The 26120-nt window shown below is 39.7% G+C and overlaps 1 protein-coding gene across 2 annotated transcripts in view; it reads left to right on the forward strand.

Annotated features, from left to right (window-relative positions):
* The window catches only part of DCTN4 (dynactin subunit 4), a 33279-nt gene continuing 17965 nt past the window's right edge, over positions 10807–26120 (forward strand). The window contains exons 1-9 of one of the 2 annotated variants that reach the window (XM_005683178.3): positions 10807–10981; positions 13957–14027; positions 16160–16338; positions 21174–21217; positions 23297–23404; positions 24576–24596; positions 24990–25063; positions 25284–25396; positions 25690–25799. In XM_005683178.3, coding sequence (XP_005683235.1) covers positions 10847–10981; positions 13957–14027; positions 16160–16338; positions 21174–21217; positions 23297–23404; positions 24576–24596; positions 24990–25063; positions 25284–25396; positions 25690–25799 — 855 coding nt within the window. In that variant the 5' untranslated portion in view covers positions 10807–10846. The remainder of the gene's footprint in view (positions 10982–13956; positions 14028–16159; positions 16339–21173; positions 21218–23296; positions 23405–24575; positions 24597–24989; positions 25064–25283; positions 25397–25689; positions 25800–26120) is intronic. The other variant, XM_005683179.3, reaches the window with a different exon arrangement.

Raw genomic sequence — 26120 nt, forward strand, 5'->3', positions numbered from 1 at the left:
GCAGAAATTATGAGACCCTTATGAGGCGTGTATTTACGTTGTTTCCCTGAGTTGCTGTGTGGGACTCAGCTCCAGGCACCCACTCTGATAGTTGATTTAGTATAACACAGTCTTCCTGGCTGCTTTCTCTTCTCTGCGTCACTTCCTCCCTTCTCTACTAGTTTTCCCTGAACCTCTCAAATGAATGACTTGTACTTACGCCTTTATTGCACAGTCTTCTAAGGGAAGTCAAACTAACATAGGTTTCCCTGATGTCTTCCTGCTGGATTTCGCTGAGAGAGAAGCACCAGCAGGAACTGAGGTGTTTTGCGTTCTACCTTCCCGGCTGGCATGGCATGTCAGTGCCTGGCTGGGTCCTGGACCAACAGGCCCAACTCCTGTCAGGGGGCCTTCTTCACAGAGTCCTCTCTGTCTCGAGGTGCCAACTAGTGCTCCCTCACCTTATTCCATCAGGCATCAGGCTGTAAACAGCCGCCTACCTCTACTGGCCCTGGGGTACTGCAATATTCCTTACCCTCTGCCCTACTCAAACCTTTGCAAGCAGTTGCTTTATTCAGCTTTTCTCAAATTCCAAGTTAAGTCCACAATCTTTTCCAACTGGTACCATGTGTAGACTAGCAGGTTTGATGACGTCTGAGTTTGATCTCAGGAGTGCTCGTGATGAGGATACAGGTGAAGGCACAAGGTGACGAGACAAGGATAGTGGAGGGGACAGAGATGGAATGACAAGTGACAGTGCAAAAAAGACTAACTGTTGTAGTGGGAAAGGAAGCTGGTTATGTTATCTATTCCTGTGTACAAAGTATCTGAAAATTTAGCAGCTTATCAGAAGAAAAAGAAGGCACTAACTTGAAAAGAGATCTACACCCCTGTGTTCATTACAGCATTGTTTACAGTACCCAAAACAAGTATCCAGCCATGAAGGAAAGGATGAAAAAAGTGTGATAGATATGTATGTGTTATTCATGGCAACATGAAGAGTTGTCACGAGTCCGTTGGCACATTCAGTTGTACAGAAAACAATTTCTAGACTCTTGAATTCCTACCCTAGACAGCATATTAAAAAGCAGAAACATTACTTTACCAACAAAGGTCCAAATAATCAAAGCTATGGTTTTTCCATTAGTCGTGTATGGATGTGAGAGTTGGACCACAAAGAAAGCTGACTACCAAAGAACTGATGCTTTTGAACGGTGGTGTTGAAGAAAACTCTTGAGAGTCCCTTGGATAGCAAGGAGATCAAACCAGTTAATTCTAAAGGAAATTAGTCATGAATATTCATTGGAAAGACTGATGCTAAAGCTGCTGCTACTGCTAAGTCGCTTCAGTCGTGTCCAACTCTGTGCAACCCCATAGACGGCAGCCCGCCAGGCTCCTCTGTCCCTGGGATTCTCCAGGCAAGAATACTGGAGTGGGTTGCCATTTCCTTCTCCAATGCATGAAAGTGAAAAGTGAAAGTGAAGTCGCTCAGTCGTGTCCGACTCTTAGCGACCCCATGGACTATAGCCTACCAGGCTCCTCTGTCCATGGGACTTTCCAGGCAAGAGTACTGGAATGGGGTGCCATTGCCTTCTCTGGATGCTAAAGCTGAAGCTCCAATACTTTGGCCACCTGATGCGAAGAACTGACTCATTGGAAAAGACTCTGATGCTAGGAAAGATTGAAGGCAGGAGGAGAAGGGGAGGACAGAGGACAAGATGGTTGGATGGCATCACTGACTCAATGGACATGAGTTAGAGCAAGCTCTGGGAGTTGGTGATGACAGGGAAGCCTGGTGTGCTGCAGTCCATGGGGTCACAAAGAGTCAGACATGACTGAGTGACTGAATTGAACTGAACTGACTTCTTTAAATGATGTACCTGAGTTTCTGACAGGTAGGTTCTCCTTCCCCATCTCCTCTTTCTCAACAGCCCTTCTCTCATTTTATAGAAGAAACACAATCTTCTTTCCCCTTTTCCCACCATGTGGCTGACCTTGGTGCATTGCCCCAGGGGGCAGAAACCTTTGAGCACTAAACAACAGGGCCAGCCAAAACAAGGGTGTTGATATGGAAAAATGAATGACTCTAATCTCTGCCTTACAGGACCTTTTACAACACAAGTGGTTGCTAATTCTTTGCTTTCAACAAAATTGCTGAAGTGACTAATGGAATTGTCAGTTAATGAATCATGAAAATTAACTTTTGAGGATCATGATGGAATTTTTGGTATATAACTCAGAGGAAAGCAATTTTTGGTACATAAAGAATTGTGTGACAGGGCTGTGAGAAAAACTTTTCATTTCTTCCTACCTATTCATGTGAACAAAGCTTCTTAGCATTTACATTTTTTAAAGGTGAAAGAGTCAAAATAAAATTGATACTGAACCCCATCTCAAAAAAAAAAAATAGCAGCTTAAAACAACCATTTATTATCTCACAGTTTTGCGTGTCAGAAGTCCAGGAGCTGCTTAGATAGGTCGTTCTAACTCAGGGTCTCTCAGGAGAATGCAGTCAGGCTATCAGCTGGGTTTGTAGTCATCTCAATACTTGACTAGAACAGGAGAATCCACTTCCAAGCTCACACACTAGTTAGTTGTTGGCAGGCCTTGGTCCTCACTGGCTCTTGGCAGAGGCTTCAGTTCCTTACCTCACGAGCCTCTTCATAGGGCTGCTCACAAAACAGCAGCTTGCTTATCCCAAACAAATAATCTAAGAGAGCCCTGTACAAAGCAAGAGGGCACCCTGCATAGAAACCACAGACTTTCATAATGTAACCTTACAAGTGTCACCGCCACTTGCCGGGGTCCAGCCCCGGTGGATCCAGGGTGATTCGAAGGTGGGACGGCGTCGGCGTCCTTGGAAAAATACATATTTAATCACAGATATAGAGAGAGATTAGAAATAGATAGTGTAGTAGGAAGATTAGTGGAGAAAAAGAGGCTGAATAACTTGGATTACGTGGAATAGCATCCATGCTCCAGATGGGAATTCAGCCAGAAAAACGAGGAGCAAGAAAGAACGACGTGGGGGTATCAGTCTTTCTGGAAACTGATCTGATTTCTTTATTTTTCAGGTTTGTTTATATACCTTTTTGTTATACATAGGGATGAATACAGAGTCACGCGGGGATCAGCAGACCTGACCCTTGTCACAATCAGGTGCTTCATATAAAATTATACAAAGGTCTTATGAGTTTCATCATCTTCTGGCCATGAGGTCTGCTGACATTTTATGGCCCTTTCTGATACCGGTCAGTTAACCAGAAAACTTGTTTTTCCAGGGGTGATTTTTTTCTTAAATCAGGCGCCACCCTCCAAAAAAGTTGCATTCCTATAGGGTGAGGGTGTAGTGAGTTACAATCAAGAAAAGAATTTACTTAACCTAAGGTTTAACATGATTAATCTTAAAGGTTAATACTTATTTCTCCTATATGCTAGTTATATTCATTATAAGGGCAGGAATATGGACATTTAGCAGCAAATATTGGCTCAACAAATGTAAACCCTTCACCAATGTTCCCCTTCATATCTATTTTGTCTTAAGATAGTAATAAAGTTACATTTTTACATAGCATAGTGATTTATAGTGATTTATAACAAAGTACAGTGATCTATAACAAAAAAGAAGATTCATTAACTCAAAAAGTCTAGTATTGCTAACATCAAAAAATTACTATATTTTCTTTTCTATATTCCAAATACGTTGATTAATATATCCCCAGGTGCCTAAGGATATGGAGGCCTGATGGCAATCATTGACTCATCAATGAAAAAAGCCCTACGCTAATACTCCAAACTCTCTGTGCTGTTTATGGTTGAGAGGTTGTCACACACACAAGCTAGTCTGTCAGCAGAGAGGTTTGACCTGAGACATCCTTGTCACACCCAGGGCAGGGAATTAGCAGTAATTATTGGCACGACAAATGAAGAAAAAACCCTTCACCAATATAATTCCTAATCAACCCACTATACTATACTAATGATCTTCTAACTTCTCAAAAGAGTCTGTATTTAGAAAGTTTTAAAACATCTCGTGCCTCTCACAGTTGGGAGGCTGTAAATAATCACATGCGGCCAGACGAGCCTGATCAGGCAGGCCAGAGAACCTTCAGAGTTCGTTAAGCTGAAACACTCTTATCACACCCAGGAATTTTTATTAACTGGAGCTGCAAGTTAACTCCTTCTCTGAGAGAAATGGTTATGGGGGAGAGCTCCCCATAAAGTACTCTGGTTTTGGGGGTAGATGCTCGGGAACAGGGGATTTCCTGAGGCTTGATCACGCCTTTGCATATGCCAAGCTTCCTTCCTCATGACTTTTGCCATGGGCGGAGTTCCTCACGCTGGCTCCCAACAGCCACTTCTGTTGTATGTTATTGGTCGCACAGACCAAATCTGGTACAGTGAGGAAGGGGAATATACAAGGGTATAATACCACTGAAGGACAAATTGCAGGCTGGCTTCTACAGGTAGTCAAAAGTAACAAAATATTCCATTGAACTTCCCGGGGAGGGCAGAAAGATTCTCTGATGCGAAGCAACAGCTCAAAAATCTAAAAGAGCTTCCCAGAAATGAGCTGTAAGAGGCATTCAAGAGACACAAATGAGAGGGTGGGAAAGCCTGGAGATCCCAATCGTCCAAACATAATAAAGGAAAGCAGCTCAGTGTTCACCGAGTAAGCCGGAGATCCGTGTAACTTCAGACAAACTCTTTCTCCCTCTGGAACTATTTTCTCACTTGTAAATGAAGAGACTGGGCTAAACTCTGTGGCCTCAGAACAAATACTTAGGTAGCAATTTATCATGTTCTGTCATGTCGCTTTAACTTTCAACACACTTTACTTGCACGATGAAGGGCAAAACTTGTTTGGAAGAGCTCTTGGCACCACTGCAAATGGGTTGGGTGCTCCCACACCAGCTTCCCATTCTCAGCCTGAGCTGGAGCTCTAAAGATCTGATTCATGAGTTTGGTAACGGGCTGGCTCCCTCTCTGGGCCTCTTGTGAAATATGCTTTCCTGTGTGGCAATCATCATGTTTTGTGACTTGGAACACAGTTAACTAGAGACCAAACAAACTAGCTTCATCCGCTTCCTTTAAACATAAAACTGTCTAATCCTTTCCGTGATGCTTTTTTGTTTTGATCTCCGGCACAAGAAACAGAGAGTCTTGATAATTTCTGAGGAAATAATCTCCCAGCAGCTGAATTTGGCCAAACCATGAAATGGATTTTCCCCCAGCCCAATGAGGACATCTCTGATGAGACTCCAAACTACCCTTCATATGCCAGTCTCTATACACGTCTTTCCAGAGTTTGGCATCAGGAAATACTGTGAGGTCTACTTCAAAATATAGTCAGAATCCCTGGTCCATGACACTGTTGCCTGTTGCTTGGGTCACTGCAGTAATCTCCAGACTGAACCTCCGCTTCTATCCTTGTTCCTCTGAAGTCCATTCCCAAAACAGCATCCAGAGTGACCCTTGTAAAATGTACTTTAGATCATATCACTGCTCTGTTTGAAATGCTCTCTAATGGCTCCCTACATCTTTCAAAGCAAAATCCAACGTCATTAAAATGCCTTCAAGGTCCTACATGAGCTGCACCCCTATACCTCTCCCCTTTGCTCCCTCCTTCTCAGCTCCACTGCCTCCCTGCTGTTCCTCAGTTAGGCCTTAGAAACTTTGCTCAGACTCTGCTTGGAAACCTCTTTCCCCAGATGGCCACCTGGTCCACTCCCCACCTCCTTCAAATCTTTGTTCCTATATTACCTTCTCACAAGCCCAACCCTGACCACCCTATTTAAAATTGTGACCAGGCTCCTTCTCCTCTTTCTTCCTTTACCTTCTTAAAGAAGTTACTTAAAGACCACCCCCCCAAAATTTTTTTTAATTTAGGGGTTTCAGATAGTTGAAGATTATATTACTGAGTTAGGCTGGAATCTTAATTTTCAATTCTCTTTTATTCAATTCAAACAACACACTGGTGGTCTCCTAGAAGCAAGCTTTAGAGTTGGAAGGTGAACTGTAGAGAGATGGAAGTCCAGCTAAATGTGGAAAGGCTATAAAGTTGGAACAGGGATCTGCATTTGAGCCCTAGCTTCACCTCTAACGTCCTTTGGGAATCTGGGGTGGATCTCTTCCCTTCTCTGGGCTTCAGCTCTCCATCTTGAAAATAGGGGGAGAGGATTAATTAATCTCTAAGGTCAGGTCAGGAAGCAACAGTTAGAACTGGACATGGAACAACAGACTGGTTCCAAATAGGAAAAGGAATACGTCTAGGCTGTATATTGTCACCCTGCTTATTTAACTTCTATGCAGAGGACATCATGAGAAACTCTGGGCTGGAAGAAGCACAAGCTGGAATCAAGATTGCCGGGAGAAATATCAATAACCTCAGATATGCAGATGACACCACCCTTATGGCAGAAAGTGAAGAGGAACTAAAAAGCCTCTTGATGAAAGTGAAAGAGGAGAGTGAAAAAGTTGGCTTCAAGCTCAACATTCAGAAAATGAAGAAAATGGCATCTGGTCCCATCACTTCATGGGAAATAGATGGGGAAACAGTGGAAATCACGTGTCAGACTTTATTTTTTTGGGCTCCAAAATCACTGCAGATGGTAAATGCAGCCATGAAATTAACAGATGCTTACTCCTTGGAAGGAAAGTTATGACCAACCTAGATAGCATATTCAAAAGCAGAGATATTACTTTGCCGACTAGTGGTCCATCTAGTCAAGGCTACGGTTTTTCCAATAGTCATGTATGCATGTGAGAGTTGGACTGTGAGGAAAGCTGAACACTGAAGGATTGATGCTTTTGAACTGTGGTGTTGGAGAAGACTCTTGAGAGTCCCTTGGACTGCAAGGAGATCCAACGAGTCCATTCTGAAGGAGATCAGCCCTGGGTGTTCCTTGGAAGGAATGATGCTAAAGCTGAAACTCCAGTACTTTGGCCACCTCATACGAAGAGTTGACTCATTGGAAAAGACTCTGATGCTGGGAGGGATTGGGGGCAGGAGGAGAAGGGGATGACAGAGGATGAGATGGCTGGATGGCATCACAGAGTCGATGGACATGAGTCTGAGTGAACTCCGGGAGTTGGTGATGGACAGGGAGGCCTGGTGTGCTGTGATTCATGGGGTTGCAAAGAGTCGGACATGACTGAGCGACTGAACTGAACTGAACTGAAGGTCACTTTTGGCTCTATAGTTCCATGACTTTGCCCTTTCCTCACTGAGAGCTATGACTTCTTGTGTCAGTTGCGAGTTCTCAGGACAAATAAGCAGGAGTAAGGGATCAGTGGTACAGAGAGTGCATGGCCATGAACTATCTCTTATGAGCCAGCACCTGAGGGGCCTGAGGTCTGCCTTCAGCACCAGCAGCAACTGGGTAATGGCTGCACTGTTTAACTTGAAGTCACCTCTGCAAACTTCAGCCAAAAGAGGATTCCATCTCAGCTCCCTGCATCCTCACCAGAGCACAGAGAAAGTGTTCCCTGCTGCCAGAGTAGCATTTGGAAATTTGGAAAACTCAGCAGTGGCCACAGGACTGGAAAAGGTCAATTTTCATTCCAATTCCAAAGAGAGGCAATGCCAAAGAATGTTCAAACTACTGCACAATTGCACTCATCTCACACGCTAGCAAAGTAATTCTCAACATTCTGTAAGCTAGGCTTCAACAGTATGTGAACCGAGAAATTCCAGATGTTCAAGCTACATTTAGAAAAGGCAGAGGAACCAGAGATCAAATTGCCAACATCCATTGGATCATAGAAAAAGCAAGAGAGTTCCAGAAAAACACCTACTTCTGTTTCAGTGCCTACACTAAAGCCTTTGACTCTGTGGATCACAACAAACTGTGGAACATTCTTAAAGAGACAGGAATACAAGACCACCTTACCTGCCTCCTGAGAAATCTGTATGCAGCTCAAGAAGCAACAGTTAGAACCAGATATAGAAAAATGGACTGGTTCCAAATTGGGAAAGGGGTACATTAAGGCTGTATATTGTCACCCTGCTTATTTAACTTCTATGCAGAGTACATCATGTGAAATGCCAGGCTGGATGAAGCACAAGCTAGAATCAAGATTGCTGGGAGAAATATCAATAACCTCAGATATGCAGATGACACCACCCTTATGGCAGAAAGTGAAGAGGAACTAAAGAGCCTCTTGATGAAAGTAAAAGAGGAGAGTGAAAAAACTGGCTTAAAACTCAGCATTCAAAAAACTAAGATCATGGCATCTGGTTCCATCACTTCATGGTAAATAGATGGGGAAACAGTGGAAACAGTGTCAGACTTTATTTTCTTGGGCTCCAAAATCACTGCAGATATTGACTGCAGCCATAGAATTAAAAGACGCTGCTCCTTGGAAGAAAAGCTATGACAAACCTAGACAGCATACTAAAAAGCAGGAACATTACTTTACTGACAAGGGTCCAAATAGTCAAAGCTATGGTTTTTCCAGCAGTCACGTATGGATGTGAGAGTTGGACTATAAAGAAAGCTTAGTGCTGAAGAATTTATGCTTTTGTGTGGTGCTGGAGAAGACTCTTGAGAGTCCCTTGGACTGCAAAGAGATCAAATCAGTCAATCCTAAAGGAAATCAGTCCTGAATATTCATTGGAAGGACTGATGCTGAAGCTGAAACTCCAATACTTTGGCCACCTGATGCAAAGAACTGGCTCCTTGGAAATGACCCTGATGCTGGGAAAGACTGAAGGCAGGAGGGGAAGGGAATGACAGAGGATGAGGTGGTAGGATGGCATCACCAACTCACTGGACATGAGTTAGAGCAAGATCTTGGAGTTGGTGATGGACAGGGAAGCCTGGAATGCTGCAGTCCATGGGGTCACAAAGAGTCAGACATGACTGAGTGACTGAACTGAACTGAAACAGTTAGTCTACCAAGCAGAGGAAGTGGGGGGAAGGGGATAAGCTTTGGTTAGGCTTCAGGTATTCTTGGGAAATTCCTGTTGAAACCAAGCAGAGAGCATTCTAGAGATGTGAAACTCATGTGTCCCAGATGGGAATGATGCAATCCCAGCAAACTTCCAGGGCAAAAATGAGTAGGCTATCCATTAATGTTCCACTTTCCCTTGCATTTGCTTTCTTCTCTTTTTAGAACTGCAACTGGTTTCCTACTCAACTGTAAATATGAATGAACTGACATAGTGTGCAAGGAACTGCATTTGTGGACTCAGAAAACAGAATACTACTCTACCAGGAGTGAGAAAAGCTGGGGCATGTTCCTTTGACTCTTGGGACTTCATTTTCTCTATTTGAAAACTACAAGGATTGAACTAGGATCTTTCTAGTATATGATAATTCTCAGTTACCCAGTCTATTACCCCAGGAAGCAATAGCACTCATCAGCAAACTCCAACCTGTGGCTGTTGTCTGTTTTGGTAAAAACCTGCCAGCACCACTGATGCAGGCTGGCCCTGTGAGCCTCAGGAATCAAGCTGGGTATCCTCCTGTGACTCACTTTCCCCTTCTGTTCCCAGTGCCTACCTCCCATGCTAGTGCCTGGGCCTTGCTGCTGCTCAGGGCCCATGCTGGTCACTACGCTATGCATTAGGGATTCTGCTACTGGTGACTACTAGTCACAGAGCAGAGGAATCTCAGTCTGCCTCAGTTATGGCCAGGCTTTCCAGGGAGAAGAGAAGAGCACTGGGATCTCAATTTCCTGCATTGTGAGATAAAAATATATGATAGCACCTGCCTTCTGGAGTTCTGGTGAAAATTAAATGAGACTACATAGTTATGACACAGTGTCCTGCATTCAGTAAGTGCTCAGTAAACGTTAACTATTATTACTATTCAGTTCTGTTTCTTCTCAGTCACCAACTCTAATATCAGACAGATAGTAATACAACACTGGGCTTCCCTTGTGGTTTAGCTGGTAAAGAATCCACCTGCAATGCAGGAGATCTGGGTTCAATCCCTGGATTGGGAAGATCCCCTGGAGAAGGAAAAGGCTACCCATTCCAGTATTCTGGCCTGAAGAATTTCATGGGTATAGTCCATCGGGTTGCAAAGAGGTGGACACTACTGAGCGACTTTCACTTTCAGTTCTAGTACAAAGAGAAAAGCAGTGAACTGAAGCAGGTAGCATGGGCTCCAGTCTCCGCCAGCCTAGCTGTAAGTGGTCATTTTACATGTCTAAGCCTTAATGCATGCACTAGAAAAATGTAAATGACACCTAGCAACACTATTCATTGATTTCATTGCTTCATTAACATCCACAATATAGACTTGGTTCTCATGCTAAATATGGAAAGCCAGGAAATGAGATAGAGCTCTGCGTGCAAGAGCTCGATCTAAGAAACTACAAAAGAGATAGTATCTGTGAAAGTTTCCTATAGGTCAATAGTAAGATTGTCGGAAGGAAGTGCTGGTGTGGACTCTCAAGTGTCTAGTTTCCAAGAAACTCTGTCTCAGAAACCCTCCATCTAACTTCTGGAGATTTATTTGGAAGGTGAGAGCGGGAGAGGCAGTTTTAAATAAATGAGCAATCTTCCTGTTAGAAATGAAGGAAAGAACAGTACTGAGTCTGTCTGGATTTGATCTGCGACTCCACATCTAGCAAAACAATGGTCTGAGCTCCGTCCGGGCGGTTGACACTCACAAAAATGCTGGAGGGGGACGAGCTTGGGGAACCGAGATTGGGAGAACAGGCCCCAACTAGGGGGGAGAAAGCTGGTATCTCTGGTGAGCATGCGCATTTTGACTTTCGTCTTGCGCAAAGCCCCACTTGCTCGGAATGCTTACGTCAAAGTCTACGTTGACAGACGTAAGGAAGGAAGCTAAGGAAACGCCGGCCCTCGGGTCACGTGATGCGACGGGAGCGTCGTTGACTCCTCCCCCACAAGATGGCGTCCTTGCTGCAATCGGAGCGGGTTCTCTATCTAGTCCAGGGAGAAAAGAAGGTTCGGGCTCCGCTGTCGCAGCTGTACTTCTGCCGCTATTGTAGCGATCTGCGGTCGCTGGAATGTGTGTCTCACGAGGTAACGCAGTCGTCCCATGAAGAGTGTGTGTTGGGGGATGGGGGAGGCGTTCCCCCTAGTCACCGCGACCAGCGGGGAAGTTCCGTCAGTTGGAGGCGGGTAGTCATTTTCCTAGCATGCTGATTGGCTTTGCTTTCCGTCACTCGGTTTTGTCTGTGATTTAATTTGCTTATAATTTGTCACTTGGAAAGGAGGAGCGGCCTTGGGTGGGGCTGAACGGCCTTTCTGTTCTATAGCGTCTTCTGATTGGACAAACTAGACTTTGGGGACCCTGGCCATGTACTAGGGGGTTTGGTAATTGGGCGGGTTGTGGGGGGAAAAGATGTCGGGGTGCTTAGTTAAGGCCCCTTGAGTGGCGAGATACGGTCTTCCCAGGATTGATTGAGGTAGTGGGAAAGTCCGCGGTCGTTCTCATCCAAGGGCCTCCTATCCTGGAAGTTCTGCCCCTCCTTGGGCAGAAACCCGGCCTTCTGACTGCCTTGTTCTGTTTCCCAGCCCAGCCCAAGGCCTGCAGCAGAGAAGAGGGTTGGGATGGGGTGAGCTGAGAGAAAAGCGCTTAGAATCGGATCTGTTGTTTAAGAAGCTCAAAGTATTATATTTATGGCGCTTCTCCTGGGGGTACATTTCTATCCTTCACTGATACAAGTGGGCGTTGGAGGTGGGATTGCTCAGAATGTAAAAGACTCCACCCTGGGGGAAAAAAATCATCAACGATAACAAAGCCCCCAAACGTCTGCAGCACTTGACACGTGTTCATTCAGTAAGATTTGGGGATTAAAAGACGGGTTAAGACATAAATCCTGCTCTTGAGTTACTTGCAGGCTCCTGACGGAAAAGCTGATTAGTATTAATAATACATAGTTTATGCTTATTCAGTACTTTCTGTATACCATGTGCTTTACATAATCTCCTTTAATCATTCTACCTTTTTTTAAAAAAACACTTTACCGTTAAGGGGTTTCCTGGTGGCTCAGTCCGTAAAGAATCTGCCTGCAGTGCAGGAGACGCTAGTTCGATACCCGGATGGGGAAGATCCCCTGGCAGAGGGTATGACAACCGACTTATGTATTCTTACCTGGAGAATCCCACGGACAGAGGAGCCTGATGGGTTACAGCCCAGGGGTCTCAAAGGGTCGGACAGGACTGAAGTGACTGATGACCCTTGTACTTCACAGTTACAGACACGCATAATGTTTGCAGTATGTCACACAGCCAAAAATCTGAGGAAGGGAGGAAGGACCAGGATTTGAAACCGAGCAGCCTGATTCAGTGGACTTCAGTCAGGATCCCTGGACTGTTAAAAATGCTTATGAGAATATGTCCCATACTATAAGCCATTTTACACATTATTAATTACTATTTTATTGAGAATATTTTTCATACTATTCAGAATAGTCAGAGAAAGCAGTTAAATAACTCAGGGGGAAAAGAAAAATCAATGCTGTATTATATACAGCATTTGTTTTTCTCTATTAGCACTTTGTACCCTTATCCCTTTGGCAGGCCCTTTCTCTCTATGATGCCTCCCTGTCCCAGCTTCACCTCCAGAATTTACTGATTAGATTCTCATTTGGTGATCAGTAGGGAGCTAGTTTTCATAATCTGTAAGGACACCTTCAGCTAGGACATTCAGTCTGTGACTGTATCTTTTATGGACTGGTGTGCACCTGTGAAACAGAAGCCATTAGGGTTTGGGGAAGGATGATGCCAATGAGGGTTGAAGCAGTCCAGAAAGTTCTAATGGGGAGCCTGGAATTGGAGCCGCACCTGAAGGGAGGAGCATAGTTCAGAAAGGAACAAAAGGCAATGAATTACATTTTGCCTTTTATGATGAGTGCATTATGCCTTTTATGATGCACTGAGTGTAAATATAAGTTAACAGTACTGTATTTTGTGTTCCTGGTGACTATTTGAGCAGCAACTTTATCTTTCAAAGGTGGTTCTGTTTATAAGCAGATGATAATAACAGAAACCAGTTTCTGTCATAGTATTTATGTTCAGGTGAGTCTGTCTTTCCATCTGCAGATGCCCAGAGTTCTAGAATTATCAAATAGGATCTACCTACATTCAAGGAAATAATTATTCAGCCCTTAAAAAAATACAGTGAATTTAATTTTTATACTGTGTTTTCAAGCTAAATACAATAAGACTATCTTGTTAACCTAGTAGTTTAATTTGCCATTTAAAAATCTCTAGTTGGTTGGCTATAGCTGACTTTGTAACTGTTAATTTATGCTTTTCTTCAGCGAACATGTAATACATCAGTAAGGAGAGAACTTTTAAAATCTCTCAACAATTAAAGTGTAGTCCAGTTATTGCAGTCCCATAAAGCTGGGAGCAGGCAATGGCAACCCACTCCAGTATTCTTGCCTGGCAAATCCCATGGAGGGAGGAGCCTGGTAGGCTGCAGTCCATGGGGTCCCTAGGAGTTGGATACAACTGAGCGACTTCACTTTCCCTTTTCACTTTCATCATTGGAGAAGGAAATGGCAACCCACTCCAGTGTTCTTGCCTGGAGAATCCCAGGGAGGGGGTGGGGGTGGGGCCTGGTGGGCTGCCGTCTCTGGGGTCGCGCAGAGTCGGTCACGACTGAAGTGACTTAGCAGCAGCAAAGCTAGACTAGGTAAAAGGATTTTTGATCACAGCTTCATAACTTGGATTGTTAATCTATTTAGATTATCATAGAGTCTTTTTTAACATAAACCTATTTTAACATGTCTAATACATAAAACTCTGGTGAAAGGGAATAGGAAAATTCAGAAAAGAAAAATAAAAAGATTTCAAGAAATTCAGAGGTTAAGAAAAAAACAGGTGATTTTTATAAGAATAAACCCTATGCTGGAAACAGTCCAAGTTCTTTGCCAGAACAATGGTCTCTCACCTTCTGCTGCAAAATAATGTATTTTAAATTTCACTATTTGTTATAGGTATATACACAAGCCAATATGATTTTTTGATTTCTTGTTTCATTCTAGGTGGACTCCCATTATTGTCCCAGTTGTTTGGAAAATATGCCATCGGCTGAAGCCAAACTAAAAAAGAACAGGTAAGACTGGGATCCATTTTTCCTATTTTCCACAGCTATGTTTTAATAGCTGGTAAGAAAACACATGAAATTAGCTGTTTTTCTTTTCTTAGCATCATTTTTTTTTTGCCAAAGGTGACTTTTCCATTAAAAAAAAAATAAATTGTATTTTATAACAGTTTTGGACTTAAGATTACTGTGAAGATGATACAGAGAATTCCCTTTAATCTTTACCCAGTCTCCCCTATTGTAAATGTCGTATATCAGTATGGTATTATTTGTCTCAGTTAATGAATATTATTGGTAGCATTATTATTAAATTTAGATTTCCTCAGTTTTTCTCCTAATCTCATTTTTCTGTTTTAGGATCCTATTCAGGATACGCACATTGTATTTAATAGTCATATCTCTTTAGGCTCCTCTTGCTGTGAAATTTTGTTAGCGTTTCCTTGGTTTTGAGGAGTACTGGTAAGATATTTTGTAGAATGTCCCTTGATTGGAAGTTGTCTGATGCTTTTGTCATCATCTGAGAGAATGTGTTATGGGGAAGAGGATCACATAGGTAGAGTGCATCTCTCGCCACACCATATCGGGGTGTGTACCACCAATGTGACTTTTCACTGGAGATGTTAACCTTGAGTACTTGGCTTGAGCTCTTGTTTGTCAGATTTTTCTGATTTAAAGTTACCCTTTTTTTTTTTCCCCCTTTTCCTTTCCCATATCATACTCTGGGAAGGAAATGTACTGGTACAGCCCACACTTAACTAGTAGTGAGTTGTACTTCCCTTCCATAAGAGCTGTCTCCATGAATTACTTGGAATTCTTTTGCATGGAAGATTTTTCTCTTTTCCCTTTTTTATTTATTTAATCATTTACTTAAAACTGTGTGGACTTGTGAATATTTTTGTATACTTTAGGTAATACGCCAGTACTACTATTTTTTTTTTTTTAACTCAGGTTGTTCCAGCTTTGGCCATTATAACCCTCCTTTAGTAGATTTCTGTCTCCCTTTGGCATACCCCCATCATTTTATGGCATTGAGGGGGAGGGAAGCATTATTCAGTTACTTGAGAACTTTCCTACTTACACCAGGCTTACCTATATTTTCTGTCCCAGAGCCATTTCTCCAAGGAGCCCTGGCGCCTTTTACTAGAGATTGGTATTAAAAATCAAGATCTGAGTAGTAGATATGGTCATTGTCACTGGTGCCATTTTGGTTTTTAGCATGGTGTGGAAGTCCTTTGCAACCAGTCACACCTTTGTACCTCCATGGATATAAACCACTATTTGTCCTTCCTGTCCTGGAGAAAGAGCTCCATATAAACCAGCTTTGTATGCCATCCATACCTTTATTTTATCATTTAATCCTCAAAGTATCCCTTTAAGGTAGGTACTATTATTATTCTTACTTGAGAATATTGTCCCGTAGCAAAATATCACAGAAAATTGGAGTTATGGAACTTTAGAGCAAGTCTATGACTGAAGGTACAATCTTGATCATCTCAGATGGTAAGAAAGTAGAAAACTTTCTACTAGAAACACAAAAAGGCATGGGGGCCCCTGTAAGGGAATGTTGACTGGTTCACTAGGAAAAGTAATGCCTGAAGAGAGCAGAAAGTCCTGAAAATGCTGCACTTCTGAACCATTTCACCTTGGTAGCATTATTTGGTATCTGTTTCAGCTCTCTGGCACAGCAAACAAGCAGTTATTTTCCAAACTCAATTTCACAGCTTATCAAATTGTTGCCTCTCAGTTTTCCATTGTTCAATTGGTCTGTCCTCTCTAAAGTCATAAGCTGTGAAGTTTCTTTGTCCCACAGAATCTTTGTGGTCTGTGCAAGCATAAGAAGAGTCTAAAAGTTAACTCCAGACTGTTAACAATGATTCCCTCTGTGAACTAGGCTTAGGTCATGCTGTAGTTATTCAGGAACTTTGGTGATGACTGCATATTTTAAAAAATAATTGGCATGTAATGCTTTTGAATTTTAAAAGTTTATATCTCTTCAGAGTACTTTTTGGTTTCCTTTTGTTTGAGAGTCACCCTTCCCTTACAGTTCTCTCTTGAACTCCTGACATACAGAGCAATATCTTGAACACAGTAGGTGCTTGGTGAATATTTGTGGGATGAATCAGTGATTGTTTGTTGTGTTCCAGATGTGCCAACTGCTTTGACTGTCCTGGCTGCATGCACACCCTCTCCACTCGGGCAACAAGCATCTCGACACAGCTTCCAGATGACCCAGCCAAGACCACCATGAAGAAAGCCTACTATTTGGCCTGTGGATTTTGTCGCTGGACATCTAGAGATGTGGGCATGGCAGATAAATCTGTGGGTGAGTGAGGTGGACTTTAGCATGAGATTTTGTGAAATCAGCAGAGTTGTAATTGCACACAAATCATGAATTCTGTTACTTGTTGGGAGGTAGGTGAGAAATTCAGAGTATTTTGCCACTAAATCTTCTTTGTTCCCAAATTCTCACATTTATGACCATGATATTTCATTGGAAACTGGGTATTCTTAAGGTTGGTAAAATAGCATTTATATAGCTGACATTTTTTTTAGGATCAAAAGATTAATGTTCTTCATAAAAAATAATTGCTGCTGATGGTGAAACACACCATGAACAAACTTAAAAGATTAAAGTGGCCAATCTTATATATAACAAACTACAGATAAATAACCAAAAATTAGGAACCCTTATAAATCAACAGGGAAGCTACCCAAGAGAAAAAAAAAATGTCAAAGAATAGGAATAGCAGCCCTCAGAAATGGAAATAAAAATGTTCAATAACCAAAATGTGCACAAATCATTGGAATTTGTTTTTTTGCACACAACTTGGTGAGGTGATTTTTTTTTAAGTCAATAAATATGCAAAAGGATATGTTTCAGTTTTACTAGTAATCAGGAAAGTGCATATTAAAACTTAATCCATTGATTGGGGAAATTTTAAAAATCTGGTAGTATCACAGAAATACAAGATAATTGTTTTTTTGTCTGCTACCACCGTAGATAGCAGTTTTTATTAAACTTTTAAATTGCTTTTATTCTTTTACCCAAAAGTTCCATGTCTGGATATCTATCCTGAAGCATTCAAACACATGCTTAAAGAGACATCTATATATATCATAAGTGATACAGAAAAGTTATGTGTGTTTGGACCTAAAGACAGTCTAAAATGTTAATTGCCTATCCATCATTTTTGGGTTTCAAAGCAGAGGTTGCACTTAATCTTTATTAGGAAACTTCCTTAATTTTTTTCATTTTCTGTATTCTGTGGTTAATAACAGAGAAACACTATTATAGTCAGTTCAGAATCTTGAGTTGCTATTTGTTTTTTTATATAAACAGTAGCATTACTAACTTTCCATTGTCTTTTTTCTTTCTGAAATTTCATTAATTTTCTGAAAATTTTTTAGACTTGTTAAGAATTACCATTTTTAGATTTTCATTAAAAATGTCAACTTACCAACAAGGACCTGTTGTATAGCACATAGAACTCTACTCAGTGTTATGTGCCAGCCTGGATGAGAGGGAGGTTTGGAGGAGAATGGATACATGTGTATATATGGTTGAGTCCCTTCGCTGTTCACCTGAAACTGCCACAACATTGTTAATCGGCTGTACCCCAATACAAAATGTTTAAAGTTTGAAAAATAATCAGCTTACTAATACACGAGGAAGCCAATTAAAAATATATTGTTATATGACATAACCCAAAGAAAGATAGACGTTAGGTAAAAATTTCCTATAGCTTCTTATATAATTTGGTAGTAAAAATGGGTGAAGTTCTTTCAGATTCAACTCTGTTCTTAAAACTTAATTCTTGATTTTCTTCAGTTTGCCCTTTGGTGTAGAATACCTGAGCTCTTGGTTGTTTTCCTAATTTCATACATTATATTGATAAAACATTCTTCAAAAACAAAAAGTTAACAAACAAGTTTCTTAAAGTATTTGTTGGTGGGTAGGTATTTCCTGAAATATGATTTATATTGGAAAGTTTCTGTACCATCTTTTTAGATTGTCAGTAAATATTTGTGTCTTAGTGTAGCAAGTAAATTGTTTAAATTTGTCTATGAATTTAAGTTAAATGTAAAAAACAACCTCAAAGTGGCACTTAGTTCAGTGAGTTAAGTGTTTTTTTTCCATGTTTGTATTTTGTTTCTCTTTATCAGATTAAACAAAACCTAGAAATCCAAATAGATATCTCAGTTTGTTACTCTTTAAGTCTTTTTTTGGTACTTTTTGGACTATAAACCATTAGGATTGGATAATTTATTTTTTAGAATTTAAAGCCTGTGCTTGTTTCTAGAAATCTAGCTCCTCTAAGGGTATCTTGACAATGATAATTGAATACTCAGAGCTCTTAAGAAGTACAGATAATTTCATTTCTTCCATGATGTAATTGGTATCTGAGAAGCCTGAAACCACTTTAGTTACAACTATTTGTTTATTTATAAGTAAGCCCTTGTGTCATCAGTAATGTGCAAAAACTTATAATGAGATCATAATGGCTCTCAAATTTGTGTTCAGAATCAATCAGCAGTTCTAAAAATGCAATTAGATAAAACTTAAGATTTTTCTAAAATGTTATTGAAACATTGTTTTCACATAATTATTTTTCATGTTTGCCTTAAGTAAAACAACTTTTAAAATATAAATATTATACTAAAGGTTGTTACTGCTGCCATTTCCTACAAGGAGTTACAGTGTCACGTTCAATAGGAGTTGTTTTTATTTGGGAAAAAAGTTATTTTTATAAAAATAATACACATTCATGAACTTAGCACTCAGCTTAAGAAATTAAACAGAGCCAAAACAGTGTAAGCCCAGTATAACCTTCCTCAAGAGAGATGGTCATCAGTCTTGAATTCAGGTTTTCATCAGTTCTTTGCATATTTTTGCAGTTCTCCACATAATGTATGTAGCCATTAGCAAACGTGTTTCTGAACTTGAAACAAATAGAACCTTGTTTTATGTATCCTGCTACAACTTCTCTCTATCCAGTTTGTTTGTGGTGTGTAGTAGTGATGGTCAGTGATTCATCCCTGGCTTAACCACAGTTTACTTCTTCAGTCTCTTCCAAATGGACATTTAGGTTGTCTTCAATTTTTTGCTTCTGACAACAGTGCTGTTAGAATCCTTCTTACATGTGTTTCCTGTCACAGGAGCAAGGATTTCTCTGCGTAATTTAAAGTAAAATTGCTGGTTGTAAGATGTGTACATCATTAGCTCTCCGAAATGCGTTTACCAATTTTCGCTCCCACAAATACATGAGTAAACTATTCACTGCTCCACATCCCTGGCAGCTCTTGGTACTGTTGACTCTTTCAAGTTTTCCCAAACCCATGGTTGTGAAATGGCACCTCCTAGTTTTTTTCCCTTTTTTTGGCATAGCTTTATTGAGATGTAATTTTACATATAATGAAACTCAGCAATTTTAAGCGTAGAATTCTTTGATTTTGGACGAACGTGTATAGGCACGTAGCCACGTCCACAGTGATGATATAGAATATTTCTGTCACCCCAAAAAAGTTTTCTCATGCCCCAGTCAGTTCCTTCCCCGAACCTCCTGGCCCTTGACTACAACTCATTTGCTTTCTTTCACTGTAATTGTGCCTTTTCTAGAAGTTTACATAGTTGGAGTGTTTTAATCTTTTGTGTCTGGCTTCTTTCTCTTAGTATAGTGCTTCTGAGATTCTTTCATGTTTTTGCTGGGGTTTTTTTGAGTTGTATTCTGTTGTATGGGTATACCATATTTTCTTTATTCATTCTGTAGTTGATAGACACTGAAATTTTTTCCAGTGTGAGGCTCATATGAATAAAACTGGATATGAACATTTGCCTGCAAATTTTAGTGTAAATATGTATTTTCATTTTTCGTATTTACCTAGGAACTGAATTGCTGAGTCATGGGGTTAAGTGTTTGTTTACCTTGACTGAAAACTGTTTCTCTAAGTGGCTGTGCCGTTTCAGGTCCTCACCAGCAAAGGAGGAGAGTTCCATTTCCTCAATAACCATTAGTATTGTTGGTCTCTTTCATTCTGGCCATTCTAGTGAGTGTAGTGATACTTCACTGTGGTTTTAAGTTGCATTTTCTTAATATGCTTATTTGCCATCTATGTGTTTTCTTTGGTGAAGTGTTTGTACAAATCTTTTGCCTATTTGCCTGTTTTTAAACTGAACTTTTATCTTTTTGTTGAGTTGTAAGAGTTCTATATTGTGGATACAAGACCTTTATTGAATATATGTTTCGCAGCTATTATCTCCCAGTCTGTGGCTTGCCTTTTTATTTTCTCAAGTGTCTTTTGAAAAACACAAGTTTTTAGTTTTGATGAGGTTCAGTTTATCAATTTTTTTTAATATATAATTTGTGCCTTTTGTGTCCTAGTGAAGAAACTTTAGCTTAACCCAAGGTTGTTAAGAGTTTCACTTTGGTTTTCTTCTAGGAATATTATGTTTCAGCTTTTGAGTGTAAGTTTATTACCATTTCATGGTAAATTTTGTAAATGTTGTGAGGTGTAAGGGTTAAGGTTAATTTTTTATAAATTGTGTAAATGGTTACAGTACCATTTGTTGAAAGTATTCATTATGGTTTTACTTTCAGCTTTTTGGAATAATTTTTTCCTTTATGATTTGTTTGTGCTTTTGTTTCTTATGTTAAGAAACTCTTCTCTAAACCGAGGTCATAGAACATAGAAATTGTACATTATTATAGGTAAGAGCAAATTCTCTGGAGTCAGACTGCCTGCATTTGAATCGTGGCTTTATTGCTTACTATCTCTGTGACTTTGGGCAAGTTATTTAACTCTCTGAGCTTCAATTTCCTCACTTGTAAAATAAGCCTAATAATGAAAGTCCATACCTCAGAGGGTTATTATGAAAATAAAACAAAGTTTGATAGATTTCAAATACCTGGCAGAGAAATTATACATGTATTAGTTGTAGAGGTGGTCCTAGTGGTGGTTATTGTTATCACCACCATTATATTTAAAGAAAGAATTTGATTCTAAGCACTCTGGCCTATGTAATTCCTAGGACTCTTTCTTGAAAATTCTGTGATTTTATGTTTTTAAGTTTAAGTCTGTGGCCTGCAGATGACCTGTTTTTTTTTTGTGAAAATAAAATCAGATTATGTAAGCCTTGTTTAATATTCCTTTATTTTTCAGCTAGTGGTGGTTGGCAGGAGCCTGAAAATCCTCACACGCAACGGGTAAGTAAAGGGTCATCAGAGAGAGGATGACATGAGGAAAGATGAAGAAAAAGACCATTTTATCAGTGACTATGACTTAGGCTTATAAATCCATGATGTGTGTTTTGGTGTCTTTTACATTTAGAAAGTGCTTCTCATGTAAGACATTAAATCATAATGGCAGTTTTTTCCAGCCTGACTTAAGTTAATAGAGAAACCTAAGAGTAATTTTATTTCTGTACTCTTGTTAATTGGAAAAAGGAAATAATATGTTTCTGTTTTCCATATACCCACAAACTAAGTTAAAGGCCCATTTGTTCTCAGAAATATCATATCATCAACATGTAAACATATCAGCATATAAACATCTTAAGTCTTGGAAACATCACTAATTTAGAAGATGCTCTTGGAATCAGTAGCAATCATGATTTAGACATCCTTTAATAGTTCACAGTGAATTGATCTCTGCCGTGTAAATTAGGACTGATTTTGTTGCCTTGGAAGCAGAATATTAGAAAGATGGTGAAATGTGATTGAAATGAAGTTATACAGTCAAACTGGATTAAATAATAATTAATAATTATTCACTTGTGACTCAGCTAAAATTAGAAATACTGAAAATATCCTGGATGGGAGTGTATCCAATTGGACCTTTGCACATATACTATTGTCAGTGTGAACTAGTACAGTTTTCTTGGTCTCTCAGCAGTATCTACTTCCTGGACTCTGAAGTACAGAAATACTTGTACTTATGCATGAAAATATGTATATTCAGTTACCAAGCAGGTATCAAGCATATGCTCCATTCTGTGTGCCAGGGACCATGCTGAGCAATAGGAATATATGACCTTTCCTCTCACAGAGTTTAAGACTGATAGGAAAACAAAATCAGTTAATCCCCAGATAAAGGAAAAACTCAAAGTAATGTGAAGGAGAGAGAAGCTGTGCGTGTGAGCATTTATTATAGGGAATTTGAACTAGATAAGTCTGCATCTGAGGGTTGCACTAGGATCTGAGGACAACAGGCAGAGAAGGGAAAGAATTCAGGGTGCAGGAACACCCAAGGCAAAGAGCTTGTAAGTGGAAGGAGCAAGTTGTAGACCAGTGGGCAAGTGTGCCATAGTGGAGAGTTGCGGTAGCTGAATAGAGAAAAGGATTTGGAGCCAAGCTGCGCAGAACCATTTGGACCAAGTTAAGGCATTTGAGAAGCCTTTAAAGCAGAAGAGCTGACAGGATCAGATAAATGTTTCTAAAAAACAATTACTATTGACTTGATAGAAGAGTGGGTATCAGGAGACATTTAAGTGCTCTCAGAGGAAATGGTTAAATACCTTTAGGACACCTGTACCATTTAATAAGATGTAACCTTTAAAAAGAATGAGGTAAATCTATTAATATATGTACTGAGTGGAAAATTCACACATAAAGTGAAAAAGTTTTAAAAGAGCAAGTTTTTCCCCCTTATATGAAAAATATAAAGACATATTTATTTTGCACATACAAAAGTTGTATGTCTATGCATGCATTTTTTTAATGTATGCAGAGTATAATATCATACCTGTGTCTGTGTGTGAGAAAGATTTCTAACCTGTAGTAGTGGATACCTGTGGTGAGGAGAAGGATGAACATGGGCACAAGAGATAAAAGAGAAATTTTACCTTCCATTCTTTATATTTCTATATTGCTTGAACTTTTCACAGTTGTATGGCTTTTATGATTAAAGAATATTTTTGAAATGAAAATATGCATTGGAGTTGAGGAGAAATAGAATATGAAATGTCACATTGTTGGAAATAGATGGTCCTGTGGCCATGCCAGGAAAATAGGAGTGGTTGTGAGGGTAAGTAAGCAGTGAAGTAAAAGAGCAGTGAAGAGAGAACATGGAATTTTCAAGCCTTTTCATTGCTCATTTCTTCTGTTGTTGAACTTGAAAGTTCCATTTCAATTCTGAAAATAGATCATGTAAGGAAGACAGATTCTCTTCAGGGAAGAGAAACTTGCCCACTTTAATGTGTCTTTTCTATTCATTATATCTCTAGTCAGTTTAGTTGAATTTCCTAAGCTTCTTGTTAGCTGTTTCACATATTTGATTTCTTACAGATGAACAAACTGATTGAATATTACCAGCAGCTTGCTCAGAAGGAGAAGGTTGAGCGAGATCGCAAGAAACTGGCACGGCGTAGAAACTATATGCCTTTGGCTTTTTCGGTGAGAACTTGGTATAGAGGAGTTTCCAATTCACTGATCAAGACCAGTATGGAATAAGAGCGGTGAACATTTCAGAAAGCGGCCATTGTCCCTAGATTCCTGAATGATGGCTAGCAAAAAAAGGTCCCTTAGGTGATAGGTGTCTAAGTCCAAAGGATATGCTTTTGCAGTATCATTAGGTCTGAGTTCTTTGGGTTTTAAGTACATTTGTGTTTCTTTCTCCATCACTCCCCTCTATCATCTTATTTCCTAAAGAGGCTACTTTTAGTTTTGTAGGCACCCACATTTACAGCTTTTGCACATTACAGAAAGTCAGAAGAATATGAACAAATCGTAGATTTTATTCATGCTATACATGTAGTCCACCCACCTTTGGCATCCTGGTAGTAGTGATTTCCGGACTTTAGCTATCATAATTTTTTGGCACCTTCCAATATTTCTCCAATGTGAAAAATACTGACTTTTATACTGAGTTTTTTTGTGGTTAAATAAGTAGTAATATATGCAGGTGTAATTTTGATAGAAATTATTGATCAAAGTTATTCTCTACTAGTTTGTAAACTGCCAATTAGAAATGAGAAATTAGGGTTTGACGCTTTTGCTGTTGTCCCCTGAAGTTTTATTTGCTCCCAGAATAAGTTATTTTTTGTGTGTTTTCTTGGAGCCAAGCAGATTGGCATTTAACAGATAATGTTTCGTGAATGGCAGTGATGTATCAAACTCAGTGCTGAGTTCTTTATACATATTACTGTGCTTAATCCTCACAACAGTCCTGTGTAGTAGGTGGTATATTCCCATTTTACACTGAAGGGAATGAGACTTGTAATGGTTAAATAAATTCTTGTACTGCTTCTGCCTGAGAATTAGTTAAGCCATTAAAACCCTAAGAATTGGTAAGAGTCATATAAAAATGTCTTTTAGAACTTAATAAAACATTAGAACTTGCAAAGCATCCACATTTGCCAGAGACTCTTATGACGTCTCCATGAATTTTTTGAACAATCCAGTGTTATAATCAGCATATGTAGTAGTGTATTTAGGGAGGAATTTGAATTAAATGGGTTACTCTTCCAACTTTCCCCTATGACCTGCCTGCTGTATGAGTTTGCTTGTATCTTATCCTGCATTTTTTTGTCTCTGTTGCAACCTGCTGCTATTTTGGTGCCTACAGCAACATACTATTCATGTAGTGGTAAGTTCTTTTATGATTCTTGCTGACCCTAAAGTTAGCAGACGATCTCACTGGTGTTCCAAGAAGACATTCATCGTGTGTCTTAGATACTTCACATAATTTTCTGGTATAAGCCATTGCTTAGGTATTTTTAGATTAAAAATCACATTTTGCTCATTTTCACTGTATTAATGTAGTTTCAGTCTCCATGTTTGGTGCTTTTGTTGTCATTTTAAAAATAAGATGATGTGGGGCTACACTTACTGTCTTTAAAAGAAGCACTTATTAAATTAGCTTTTTTTTTTTTTGCTTATTTCCCTGAGCTTCTCATGCTGTCCCTCCCCAAATTCTTTATTTGATACAAAACATATATAAAAATAGAATTTCTAAGAGAAATTTCTCAACTCTGTTTAGGACAAATACGGTCTTGGAACCAGGCTTCAGCGACCACGAGCTGGTACAACCATTAGTACCCTTGCTGGACTTTCGTAAGTTTGGACATTAAATGGCTTTGAGGGAAAAAGCTGGTATCAAAATGAATATTGAAGGAATGTGGTTTTAAAGTAACAGTTGCCAGTGGGGAAGAAGATGCTCATACTTAGGAAAAACCTAGCCAGAAAGAATATTCTACAGTAGAACAGTACTTCAGTTAGCGATCTCGTGGACTTTTAGGAGGACCTTTGAGAAATGATTGCTGTTATCTTTTAGCCTTAAAGAAGGAGAGGACCAGAAGGAGATAAAGATTGAGCCAGCTCAGGCTGTAGATGAAGTGGAACCTCTACCTGAAGACTATTACACGAGACCAGTAAATTTAACAGAGGGTAATTTTATACATGATTCTACTTTGTTTCTGTTTTACGTCTAATTCTGTTTTTGTTACTTCTTTGCCTTGTGATTTTTGTTTTTCATTTGAGATTTTTAATGGTATAGTTGTTAGTAGTAAAATGAATCATGCAGAAAATAAGATAAAGGTAATCATTTGAAGAAATGTCCGTCAAATTTCAATATTTTTTTGGAAGTCACAAAGGCAGTGTTATTTTGTGTAGTTATCACATATACATCTGATTTTGAGCAAGTCACTTAAACTAAGCATGGTTTCTGCCTTTCATGCTAGTGACCACCCTTCAGCAGCGCCTCTTACAGCCTGATTTCCAGCCAGTCTGTGCTTCACAGCTCTTTCCTCGTCATAAGCATCTTCTGATCAAACGGTCCCTGCGCTGCCGAGTAAGTATTCCTCTCTGTAGAGTTGTCATTTTGTAAGAAAAAAGCAAAAATAAATGCAGTGGGGATCTGGTCAGTATCAAAACCTCTGGAAAATAGTAACTAGAAAATGTTTATAGAGAATGTTCCAGTGTGCAGGCACTGTTTTAAAGCTTTCAAGATAAGCTTAAAGCCCCTAACTCAGTGAGGTAAGTACTGTTGTTAGCCTTATTTTACAAATGTGGAAGCTGGGGTATCTGAAAGTTAAGTTCATACTGCTAACCCCTAAAAGAATACTGAAAGAATATAAAGCTTTTAGGAGAGTAGGGAGGAAACAAAAAGGAC

This window comes from Capra hircus, chromosome 7 (genome assembly GCF_001704415.2).
Source record: "Capra hircus breed San Clemente chromosome 7, ASM170441v1, whole genome shotgun sequence".
Classification (NCBI taxonomy): domain Eukaryota; kingdom Metazoa; phylum Chordata; class Mammalia; order Artiodactyla; family Bovidae; genus Capra; species Capra hircus.